At 37.1% G+C, this 12,734-nt stretch overlaps 1 protein-coding gene across 25 annotated transcripts in view; it reads right to left on the reverse strand.

Moving 5' to 3' along the window:
- LOC139120061 (transcription factor COE3-like) overlaps positions 1 to 12,734 on the reverse strand; it is a 97,762-nt gene that overhangs the window by 17,303 nt on the left and 67,725 nt on the right. For 19 of the 25 annotated variants that reach the window (XR_011549030.1, XR_011549031.1, XR_011549028.1 and 16 more), the window contains 2 exons: positions 2,362 to 2,443; positions 553 to 673 (listed from right to left, as the gene is read on the reverse strand). Coding sequence is in view for 21 of the 25 variants with exons in the window: in XM_070684098.1 (XP_070540199.1) it covers positions 553 to 673; positions 2,362 to 2,443 (203 nt within the window). In the remaining 4 variants the exon portion in view is untranslated. Of the gene's footprint in view, positions 1 to 552; positions 674 to 2,241; positions 2,324 to 2,361; positions 2,444 to 12,734 lie in introns of all 25 variants that reach the window. The other 6 variants (XR_011549029.1, XM_070684108.1, XM_070684106.1 and 3 more) reach the window with 1 other exon arrangement.

Below are 12,734 nucleotides of genomic sequence, written 5' to 3' on the forward strand. Positions count from 1 at the left end.
TCTTGATTTGGTAAGACAATGGTTAAAAGTTTCACTGAGGAAAGTTTGAGCAAAAGTTTAAGTCTTTCACTTTTGTGGCACATACTGCATTAAAACAGCCAAAAGGTTTACTGAATGACCAGTACATAAATAATAATTTTATTTTTATTTATTTTTTATTTATTTTATAATGTTTATATTTTCTAATATATTTTATTAATTTATAAGTACATCACTCATGTTGTAAATATTTGCAGTGTATTTTCCCTTCTTGTGACTATCTCCATGGTAATGATATATATAGGATTTTTGTTGACCTTAAACTGTCATTTAATCAGATAATATTTTAATTTTGCATGATTTTTCCGCCACTATCAGTTTAATATTCTCGTAAATTTTATGAGATGATTTTATTAATATTTATTTTTGAATCAATCATTTATTCTATATCACAAATTTAATATTAATGCACACTTTCTTGATTTTTACAATGATTTTCTTCTTCAGTCTGTGTGTCTGGTTTAGTTAATTGAAGAAATTCTGTTTTGCAGGAAGAGATTTTAGCAGCCTTACCTCCTTCTGACGGATCTAACCGCCTTGCTCTTCTACCGTGTTTGGAGTTGTTGTGGACAAACATGTTGTCAGACACTGCTAGAACATGGCCGTCCACATTTGGGGTCGTTGCTATCACAACCTACAGGAAAAACAACCGACCATTTCAAAAAAATTTAGGTTCATAATATCAAGACTTCCTCCACAATGGAAGTTTATTTCCTTGTGATGAAACTTTATCTTTTGGAGAAAATAAACTGGAGTAAATTCAAATTGTCGTAGCAAACACACAAATAAGGATCACATTCATGAAATATAGAAATATAAATAACATAAAAAAGATATTCCCGGGGACTAACATCCTTCTGTGCATTAAACATGATATGATATCACAAAAATGTGAGAAAAGTGAATATTTCGTGTTGCAACTCTTGCAAATTTGGAATTTCAATTTTCACTCAAAATTTTTTTCATCACCATTTTTTCTTCCCCGTACTAAAATGTTGTGAGGAGGGCAAAAATTCTTCTGAGGAGGAAAAGTAGGGTTTTTCCTGAACGAGATATGTTGTGACACTTCTCATTCCATTCGTATTATCAAAGAAATTGTTATAAGATGTGGCGCTAAATTAAAATAAATGGGTACCGAGTGAAGCTAATGATGATGTTTGTATTTTGAATTTGCAAAGGTTAATGTTTGTGCAGATTATCCAGCTAGCAAATGAAATGCCTCGTCTGGGCTTTTTCTTTTCTCTCTGCCACGTTTTTTTCTTCCTTTGCCATTCCGCTCACAGCATTGTCTTCATCAATTCTGATGTTTTTGGTCAGCTAGCATACGAAGGTTAAAAGCAAGGGTCAGGAGTCGACATTTGAGGTCAGCTTACAACATATTCAAATTAGATACAGTGGTCTCAGAAGAACTTTACTGTCTTTAAAATTCAAAAACATATGATAGCTACGTTGACGGGATACTTGTAAATAGATAGGGACCGGTCTCTGTGGACGGCTTCCGGGCATGTGATTTTTTGCTGCCAAATATCGTGCACGCTGGATCTTTCTATTGCTGACGGCGCAGTCTGAGTGGTCCCCTGGTGACAGTGTATACACCGTGTATACATGTTTCATGTATTGCCTTTCAAAGCAACACAGCCTCAGATACATATTTTCATTTAGCGGCACAAACAGACTCGTTTGATGGGAGAGAAAAAATTTCACAGGCAAGAAAATGACCCCCAAAAGAGTGATGGCAAAATACATAAACTCAAAATATAGATTAATTTGAAAGGAAATTATTTGAGCAGGTGGCAAATATTTCAGTGAGTTTGGCTATCAGCATATACAAAATAGATGTATGACTAAATAAATATTTACAAAAAATGGCAAAATGGGCATAACATAAATTGTTTATTTTCAAAGGACAAACATGCAAAAAAAAACTCTAATTATTTGCTATTATTTCTTATGGGACCCATTACTTAAACACATTGTTAAAAACTGGATTTTTATTGACCAAAGGAAAGGGAAGTCACAGAGAAACGTTTTAAGTTCAGACTTATAAGAAATTTAACTTAGGGATTTTGTGAGAAAAAAAAATGGTTTCAAAAAATGATTGAAGATTTTGATTTTAAAAAATGTAATAAGCTTTTTTTTATTTATTTTTGTTTTATTAGTGCAGTATACTTTGCCTCCTGAAATTTTTCCGGTAAATGTTACCTGAAATCTTCGCATGTCCTTGGGGTTGCCGGCATTCCTGAGACAGTTCTGATTGCATTTCATGAAGGACTTCAAGAAATACCTGCAAAACAGCGAGGTGGAAAAATCTTATCAATTTACCTGGAATCTTCGCATATCCCTTGGATTTCCAGCATTCTTGAGACAGTTCTGGTTACATTTCAAGAAGTACTTCAAGAAAAACCTGTAAATTGGATGAAAGTTGAAATTACTTCCAAGGGACCATCTCCAATGTTGCAACATTTCCTGTCCTTCTCAAAACCATAGAAATACTCTGAACTATCAAAACTGAATTTTGAGATGGCCCCTGTCCAAGAAAATCACTTTCTGGTTTAAATTGTAAATTTAACAAATTTTGCTGAAAAAAAGAACAGACAAGAGAACTGAGTGTATAGCTTTAATCTGTATTTCTTATTGTTTCACTTACAGCCAATAGCCTTGATATTTAAGCTTGCAAATTGCAATAAGGTCGTTAGTTCATTACAGACTTGCCACTAACCAGGTCAAATTTGTCCCTCCAGAGCAGAGTCCACCACCCCCTACTAGCTGCTAAATGAACCATACCTAAACTAATAAGCGACATCATGGCACGCATACAAGCCATAGAGGGCACTCGCTCAGGCAGTTTCCAGACAGCCTCAGTTTGCAAATAATGACTTCCTGTTTGATTTTCATCTTTCCGTGGCGATTATGACAGAAAATCAGGCACGGGAAGTCAGGCAGGGGGAAATAACTAATAATGTTAATTAAAGAGAGTTTATCTTCGGCACGATCATTGTCTTATTCCTTATAGATTATTCATGAACTCGCAGACAGCATAATGTCATCGTAGCATTCCACTCTGCGATAATAACGAATTCCCCGATGATTCAAAATCATATCGAATTTTTAATATCAGTCAAAAGTTAACCAATAACTGTTCTTTTTATTATAAATCAACATCACTCATAGGCAATTGGGCCAAACATCTCTCATTCTAATCTCAATACTTCGGCTTTCTGAGAGTTGTTCCTTTTTTTTTGTTATCCTGATCATACTTTTGCGTGATAAATATTGCATGAAGTGTAGGAAATTATTCAAATTTTATGAAGTGTCATTCAATATCCATAAATTTTAATGCATTTTAGTTACTGGCATGGCATACCATTGACTTCTGAACAGCCAACTCTCTAAGTCGACACTTAAGACTCATTTGACCTGGGGTAGGATATCACACACAAAAAAAATCTGACTCCAAAGTTGATAAAATTTTTTAATTTCACAGTGCCTTTTACACTTGTAACTTGCACCTTTTCACTTCTACTGAAATACGATAGGTAATTTTTATAATTAATGACTATTTGTAAGGTCTACCTATCCTTTAAAAAATCCAGAAAAAATTTTATTCCCGTACATTAAACTGTGAGCAGCTGTTCTCTTTACCTTGCCAATCTGAATCCTGTATTCAAATACTATGAGCTTTGAACTTTCACAGAGTGTAATTTCCAGGGGTATCAAATTTCAAAATTTGCTTTTGTAATTTTTTTCCCCTCTGAAGAGTCCGGTTTAATCGGTAGTTTACCTAGTAACTCAATAGATCAAAAAAAAAATTGACAATTTCAGCAAGTTGAATTCTACAACTTGATTATATCCCGTGTAAACAGCAATCACAAAGGAAAGAACAATTTGGAACTCAATTCGAAAATGCCGTTTTGGAAAGTATCAGAGACAGTCATTTTCCCCCGGAATCAAATTTCATCGATGATTCTTTAAACGGGAAAACCAACAGAATTTGCCATTTTGAATGGAATCGATGTACCTTACAGGATGGAAGAAGAATTTATTTTTTGAGTAAATATGGCATATTGAGATAATGACGAGCAAGCCAGGAGGCCAAACATATTCCTCATAACTCAGTCCCAATGACTTTGTAAAAGCCTTCCAATGCATAGTGATAACTGCCGATTGTAGTTCAGTTTGATTTTTCAAAACTTCTGCGGCAGCTGAACAAAGAAACCTGGGCTGTACGTACGTGAGCCAATATTTATATCAAGTGATAATTTTTTTGATAAAATGTTGATGGTTGCAGCTTCGTTCTGGACTAGAATGTGGTTTCATTAACCCTTTGAGTGCCAAAGTCAACTTTTGTCTCCTGTATAAAATGTAACTCACACAAATTTTTTCAGATTTTTTCCAAAATTTTGATCAAAAACTATAGCTAAAGTAAAGTGATATCCATCTCGTCAAAATTGTCAAAAAAAATTACAGAGAAATTCATTAAAGTTGGCAAAAATTTACATTAAAATTTTGGTGGGAAAATTTACAGCACTCAAAGGGTTAATACTACCCACTCCTGTTTTTTTCTGAATTAAACATAAACTGGATGATTGCCAATAATTTTTTTCCAAATTAATCACGTTTGCATATTCATTAAAGGGAGATCAGCAATTTCTTTGAATTTCAACGATGTCATTAATGGGATCATAGATTCTAAAAAATCAACATTTTATGAAAGAACCTAGAGGATATATGCCCTGCTGATTAGGAAGGACACGGTCAACTTTGATACTGCTCTCAATATAACCACTCAGGTATAACTATACATTGAGTCTGTAAAACAAAATGAAAATTAAATGTGAGTTTATTTGCATTCTCTAGCACTCTTGATATTATCTGTTTTTTTCTCAAGGAAATGTTTCTATACACCCCATCCCCGCCGATTTATGCCGTGAACCGTAGGTCCATCGCCGGGTGGCTTATCAGCGACGGAGGATCTGTCTTGCCCAACAGACGCAACTCAAAATACCCAAGAGTACGCCGCGCTGGCCAGGGTTGAGTAGTCATTGTTTTGAAGTCTTATAATTATTCCGATATCTCTTGTTCTATGTTGAATTTGGCTACTGGGAATTGGTGAAAATATGAAATTCCTCACGGGGAAGAATGGCAGTTTGCGGACATCGAGTCATGCATATTTTACCGCGGTATCTCTGACATGAGCAGTCTAACACGACGCATTCTTAATATATCCATACTTTATAAGCTGTTTGTATTTGGCTGCGGGAGCCAGCATCGTATTAATATTTCACCGGCTATAATTTGGACAAGACTATAACAACATATTCAAGTACAAGACACAGCAGTCGACGTAAAACCTGGAGGTCATTTCCGTCACATGTATTGGGTCCCAACAAACCAATCAACACTTCGTCATTGAGTCATTTATTTCAAATTCTTTTAGATAAACTAGTTACTTAGCATATAATCAGCTAATTTATAACAGCACTCGCTCTCATAAAATATTTTCTCTGATAATACTGCTGTGCTCCAACCATTTTTTATAGTTTCTATCATCGGAATAATGAAAACTTAATGGAAACGCTCTCTGTGTACGCGGGTAATTTCATCTTTAATATAAACACAACTGAAAAATAGCAATTTCGCTATTGTTCTCATCTGGAAAACTCCGTATCAATTTTCAATTACATAAATTAAAATTGGAGTTGAAAGGTGAACTGTTAGTTGTCATCTGAGGACGTTCACTTATGAACTCGTTTGAATATTCTTCAAATGCACAAGTTATATCCCATCAGTAGAACAAGATTTGTTTGAATTCATTGAATTAAAAAATATCCTTAACATGTAATTTTATGACAACGGGATTTCTAAACCTAAGGTTTGATATATTTTCTTATTCTTTAAGGATTTTCCTAATTTGAAAACTGACGAGAAGAAGAATTTTTTTAGGATTCTGTATTCTGTGGACACATGGTTAGCCACTCCGTTGGTTACAGCTGATGAGTTTTTCAATTTTCCTCTTTGCTGGCCATTTTCGCAACAGTTAGTAAATGAAATTAGAAAACAAAACATGGAGGGAAAAAAGGGAACAGTTTGCCGTCTTTCACTTTCGCTAATGATAAAATTACTTTTGTCGAACGAAAAATGAGGATTGGCAAATCGGTATTTGATACAAGTTCGTGCAAGTGTAACAAATTCACTTCAAATCTGTTAAATACAGATTTCCAACAAAATCCTCTTAGCCAGGGTGGGTAATTGTCTGCACCGTGCAAATTGCGTGAGTTATAACGCAGCGCTATTTTCACTCAATTTGATCGAAAATTTTCTCAGCAAATTTCACACACCCAATGTGAGAAGTGGCGGTGACAGGGGAATTGTGCGCAGACGACAAAGGTAGAGAAATAAAAAGTGACCAGGAGAGTGACACGGCAGACAGCGATGCCCGGTATGGCATATGGCGAATGCGAATCAGCCGGCAAAGATGACGGCCGCATCACTAATAGAATAATGGAAATCCATGAAAAATTGAACCTGAAATACGGGATGACATTTGGTAGGGATGTGAAAGGCACAGGACTCTGTAAGCTACATTAGTGCGCCTAGTTAATTATTGATGTGCAATCATTTAGTGCATAATAGCGTCTCCCTACTACACGCACCAATTTCACTTTTAATAAGAGATAGAAAGATAAGCCAAAGTTAAAGTCTTTAAAATCCTGTCTCCTGTCTATTAAACATCAAAAGAGATCCACTGGCTAATTACTTCCATGCATATTAATTATTAAACAATATTAATGGTATTCTGTGACAAGATAAGTCACATTTTGAATATTTTATGACCTATATCAAAAGTTCAGTAAAAATTCTCTGATGGAGATGATGAACAGTACCATTTTTGACTGGCAGGAAAGGCGTCACTTAATATATCATGCATGGTACAAAGTCAATTGTGAGTCTAATCATAGTTTATTCGGGGTTTTTTTTTGTTAACAACACCGATGATCGCAATTTATGTAATTTTGAAATGCTCAATTTGTACGACTACTTGGACACAACCTAATTCAGCATGAGTGCCACACTCTTAAAACAATATTTCATTACATGGATATGACTGTTGAGACCATTCAGGCTATTGGCATTAATATACCCCCATCACGAGTCTCAGCAAACCGTGCACGTAGGCTTAATAACAAAAAAAATCTCACTTCTTATGGAAGTCAGATTCAAGATTCTCCCAGTGAATGTCCTCGAAATATGACTATAAATCAAAGCCTGTACACAGAATTTTTAACTCATTCTCTCGTGCCTTACTATTACTTCAGGTGTTAAAAGATTCTATTTTCATTGTTATCGAACTTAAAGCAGTCTGTGGTAGGAGTGATAGTAATTTATGATATGGGGTCTATTTTCATCCAACCCATCAACTATATCAATGCTTACCATTTAATACTTAGCTTTTACACTACTCCAAACTCAATTCTGTGAAGAATCTGTGTAGAGATAAGCTCGGATTAAATGATGGCGGTAAATTCTGCCTCCTCTGACATTTATCTTTGTTAGTTTGGCACACAACACACAGGCACACGCTGCCGATAGAGACGGCGGAATATCAGCAGAGTGCACGCTATGCAGCTATTCATAATTTTATGTATTATCTGCAGCCACTAATGTAACTTGTTACAAAATCTCTGATAAAGGGTGATTTTCCATTATGATCAACCATTTGAAATACCACCCTGGAGATTTACAGAATGACTTTCTTTTTCCTGCATCCACTAGCCACATTACGACAGCTAAACAATTCACCTCAACTATGAATAATAACACTGCTGAGTATCTTCTAAATCTTTTAATTTCAGAGACGATAAAACTTTAATTTTCCGTGACGAAAAATCCTTTATTAGCATAACATTTAAGACAGAGAGGGCTAGGATCGGCAGTGCTGTGATTTTCCAAATCCGCTTATCCCGAAATAAAAACAAAATTGGAAAATAAACCCGGAGCTTATAAAATCAAAGGGCTCAAGAAGGCAAGCTGTAGTAAGCTGTTTTTAGCACAAAGCAATCGAAAGACTGAAAGCCCACTCAGAATGAGTTTCACACCTGAACACCACTTTACTATGCCTAACTAATCCCACACAAAAAATAACTTTGAAATTTCAACTCATAATACCCAAACAATGGTATTACCCTGGCAATCCACCCAGCCTCAAATAATTCCAAGTTTTATCTACTGAAGAGGATTCAGCCAAAATAGTTTAGTCTTCCTGGCTTTTATCCACAGGCCTGGATCATATGACAGGCCTGAAAAGACAGATTCTGGCTTCTTTATGCGTGGCACACTGATAAAGGTAGACTGCTGTGCATCTACCATGGGAATTGCGAGTCGACACACCGAAAAAGAAAGTTAATTGCATTTTTTCTCGAATAAGAAAACTCCATACAATCGGTTGTGGGTATAAGAAGCCATTTGAAAAAACCTGTTGTAGTTGTATTGCATGCGTTTCTAGCTCTGATTGTCCGCATCCTACTTTTGCGATGATGCACTCATTTATAATCCATAACCGTACATTGTGAGATAGGCCGCTATACTGAAAACTTTATGCATTTGTCTGCACACTTCAAATTTACTTAAGGCATCAGCGTATATTGTATTCTCTTGACTGTTTGTGAAGTAAAGACACTGTAGCGTTAAATGATTGAAGACTTTGCCATATCTATGTTGCACTCCAGACTATATACTGTTCCACAGAACAATCTACTTGTGCCTTGGTTCGAAACTGAATGCACTAGCGACGACAAGACTGGGTCGTGTTCAACGTATAAGCAGCGGCAAACGCAGCAATGGTTTGTGGGATATCTTGGCCATTCAAGCGTTGTGTTTTTATTTTTCCCAGCACTATGGTGTCCTCAAAGTCAACAGTCTTAAAAGCCAGCAGAGAAGAGAAAAAAAAAATTGTTCAAACCGTTCAATTAAAAGCCTAAGAAACAAATTGGGAAAAATGGCCATGAAAACTGATATTTCCCCGCTAATTGTCAAACGTCTTGAGTTCATTTTTGCCATTCAGTCAGACAGCCACTGTACAGGTCCAATATTTGTTCACTGGTAGGCCCCCATCAACTAATGCTTACTTAAGGGGAAAAAAATCAACTACATGGCAAAGAACAATGAACAAGGAGCATGCAGCGGTAATTCTGAACGCTTTCACCACTGTTGGTGAGTCAATAGCATTTTTGCACACATTTAGCTAAAACAAACATCTGAAACAATGAATTTGTGCAAATTGTGTTCTTTGGTGACCTCAGACACAAAGATGAAAGGATGAACAGTGGCAATGACACACGGTGTGTTTGTGCATGTGTGTGGGTCTCGGAGTGTGTTGAGGCCGGTCAAAAAATATACTCACTCCTCAAAAAGCTGACCATCGACTAGTGCAATTACTCTTGCTTTTAGCCAAAATCAACACCCAGAGACATTTGGTGGATCAGCGTCTGATTGACATACAATAACATGCTTTTGTGCCGAACTAGTCAGTGCTCCACCACCTCTATTTGTGGATACTTTTAGGTTGAATAAATACGCACTTAAATTGTGGCCTTAATTGACGGATACCACAACACAAACATGAGCGGAAACAGACACATTGTCAATCACGGCACCCAGCATCCATTCTCTCCCTTGTAGGTTGACTTGCTTTTTACACTACCGTAAAAAAAATGCAGTAATCAATTTTAGCTTCACCCTCAACATCGACTGGACACCTTTCCCCCTACTCTCGGCAATAAAATTGAAATCGCTGTTGCCATGAGTGACGTCTTGCAAATCTCTGTGAATCAAACAAGCACCTCACCACTCAAGGCATTTCAGCAGAAGCACCAGGGCTTTTAAGGAGCGCCTGACAGGGCTAGATGGAAAATTTTGATGCGAACACTCTTCACAGACGTAGATGGAATGACAAGACAAGTGAATTGAAGTAACCTGTTGACCAGCCTATCCGACAAGGGTTAAAATCTATGATGGTTTGGTCGCACAAGCTGGCTGCCATGGTTTCCCTTTTCTACAGTTCAGAAGTGAAGAGAAAAATTTGCTCTTCTTTCGAAAAAAACGAGAGTTAATACTCAGCTTTTGTGTCATGTCTGAGCGCAGACTGTACCCGTATTGGAGCTCGGGGAAACTTTTGAACAATCAAATGTTGAACAGAAAGGGCTTACATGCTGCCTTGTCATTGGTATCACATTGCACCTGCACTTTGAAGTCTGATATTAAAGCCTACAACAATGACCTAAGTAGCCATCATGGCCAGTGACCAAACTCACAGAGGTTTGTATTCACACGTCACTGAACATGACACAGTCGAACAGAATTCAAGGGGGCGAGGCACCTCATTCTGTGCCTGTGTCGCTCTGTAGCAATTGTCCCATCCAAACTGACATTCCGACCAATGAATATACACACCCAGGAGTGTTAATGTACGGCGAACAATTAGTATGGACATGAGACAGCCATCATCGAGGAAGAGGACAATTGTTGAGCTGTCAATCCAAGACAGTAGATATTCAGGACGGTCGGCAAAAGTGGTGCTATTAAGACTCTTGTTCGACCAGTGTTTGTCCAAGCACTTTACAGGAGAGAGAAATTACTGTCATCTCTAATGTTGTAAGTCGACAAGAGTCAAGGTGGACACGCCAACACTTGGCGTTACATCCCCATCACAAACAGCATGTTCTCATTGAACATGTACAGGACACGTCTCACTTAAGAACAAAAAAAAACTTTACAAATAATGATTTGAGCAGAAACAAAGAGAAAGAAGTGAACTGCCCCTTTACTATGATGGTGTGGTTAAATAAGTGCATGAAATCCTCATAATTTTATTTCCGCTGTACCATGAAATAATTGTGAAACAAATTTACATTTGATTTTCAACACTCTAACTCTTACTGAGAAGTGTAGATAATACTCAAGGTATGTCCTGTTAAAACAAAAATATTTGTTTCACACATCTAAAAACTTCTGGCTCTGTGTCAATTACAACTTGTTCTGTGTCAAATCACCAGTGTCTCCCACCAAAAAATTTCTAACTGTCATGGTATTGATAAAATTGTATCAATATATTTTTCAATGATATTATCTTAGAAATTATCATTGTGAGAGAGAAAACTCACACCATTTGTCAGTAGTAAACACGATAAATAATCAGCAAGAGAAAAACTTCATGACAGAATCTATGGAAAATTTGATTTTGCCAGACTAGTGAGCAAGAAAAATTATTGACACATTGACATACACAAAATATGAAAAATGTAGCTTGCTAGAGATAAAATCGAGAAACCAGTTTCTTCACATGATATAAATCAACTTCATTGATGTAAAACGACATAATGCTTTCAAGATGAATGCGGACAGAAAAAAAGTTGTAAAATTGACCCTGGCAAAGTACACTGAAAATTGTTCAGAAAAAGTGGACTTTAAAGGTACACAACACCATGGATGATTTTTTTTTTGTTGAGCTGTATGTCTTGACTCAGTTCTGAGCAGACTACAGCCTGGGAGGAGGTGGATTACACGTAAATGTTTTGAGTGTCATGAAGAGAGAAACACTCCGCCTCTGCAGACGGTGAGAGGTGTGCATCATCTGGCTCCCGGTGATACTTCAACTCAACATAAATATATTAAAACAGATAGGTGGACTTTCAGTCAGCTTCCAGCCCAATGGAATCATTGCCTATCAAAGTTTAATTAGATCTGCAAACAAACTAAACCTTTCCCCCCCCCCTTCATTATATTTGCAGTTCAGGTGATCACAGGAAGGTGTACTAATTGGTAAAATGGTAAGCGCCATTGTCTACGATGCTCAAAACAAAAATCGTAACGCCATAATATTCTCGGCCTTCCACACAATTCAGCAGAAGAGTTAAGATTGATCTGCGACTCACACTGACTTAAAGTGACCCTGGCTGATAGAGAACGCTGCAGCAATACGAGACAGTCCAGAACGAAGGAGAGAAAAAACAGCCACAGAAACAGAAGACAACCCATGGTGGGTTCACTAATTTTCCAATTGGGTATTGCTATATGCTGATTATCTAAGCGCTATTAAATATCAGTGAATAAGGCGAGCTGACTTGGGAGGGGTGACCCCTGACCCCATCAATCCACAATACCTGACTTCAATTTGAGCCCTTGACATTCACTGGTATCAGTATGCAAGCCTATGAGACAAGATACATATAAAATAGCATTTCATGCTCTTGTGACGCTATTTGAGCCGCAACTATCAAAGGGCGCCGGCACCGAGTTGAGTAATCAAATTAACTGTAGTATTAAGCAGACAGCCACACCATACCCCCTGGTATATTAAATTTCAAGACAGGGCGGTCTGGAAGCTTGAGCACAAAGACATGATAAGAGGTGCCCCCTCTACTCCTCTTACAAGAGGAGAGCACTTTCTAATCTGTATAATAAATCTGGAACACGATTAATGCATTGGGTATAGTATTGTCACCCCTGGAACACAACATGAGCATAACTCCGGCTAGCTGTGTAACACATGTTCAGATCTGATGAAAACCTACCAACTGAGAGCAAGAAACAGATATTTAGGCAATATTCCATCTATGTTACCATAACAACGGAGAAGAAAGCTCTCAGGGTGAAATGAGAGCAAAGGCACTTGATTCGCAACGATCGTGAGTTTATGA

The sequence above is a fragment of the Ptychodera flava genome, chromosome 20 (genome assembly GCF_041260155.1).
Source record: "Ptychodera flava strain L36383 chromosome 20, AS_Pfla_20210202, whole genome shotgun sequence".
NCBI lineage: Eukaryota > Metazoa > Hemichordata > Enteropneusta > Ptychoderidae > Ptychodera > Ptychodera flava.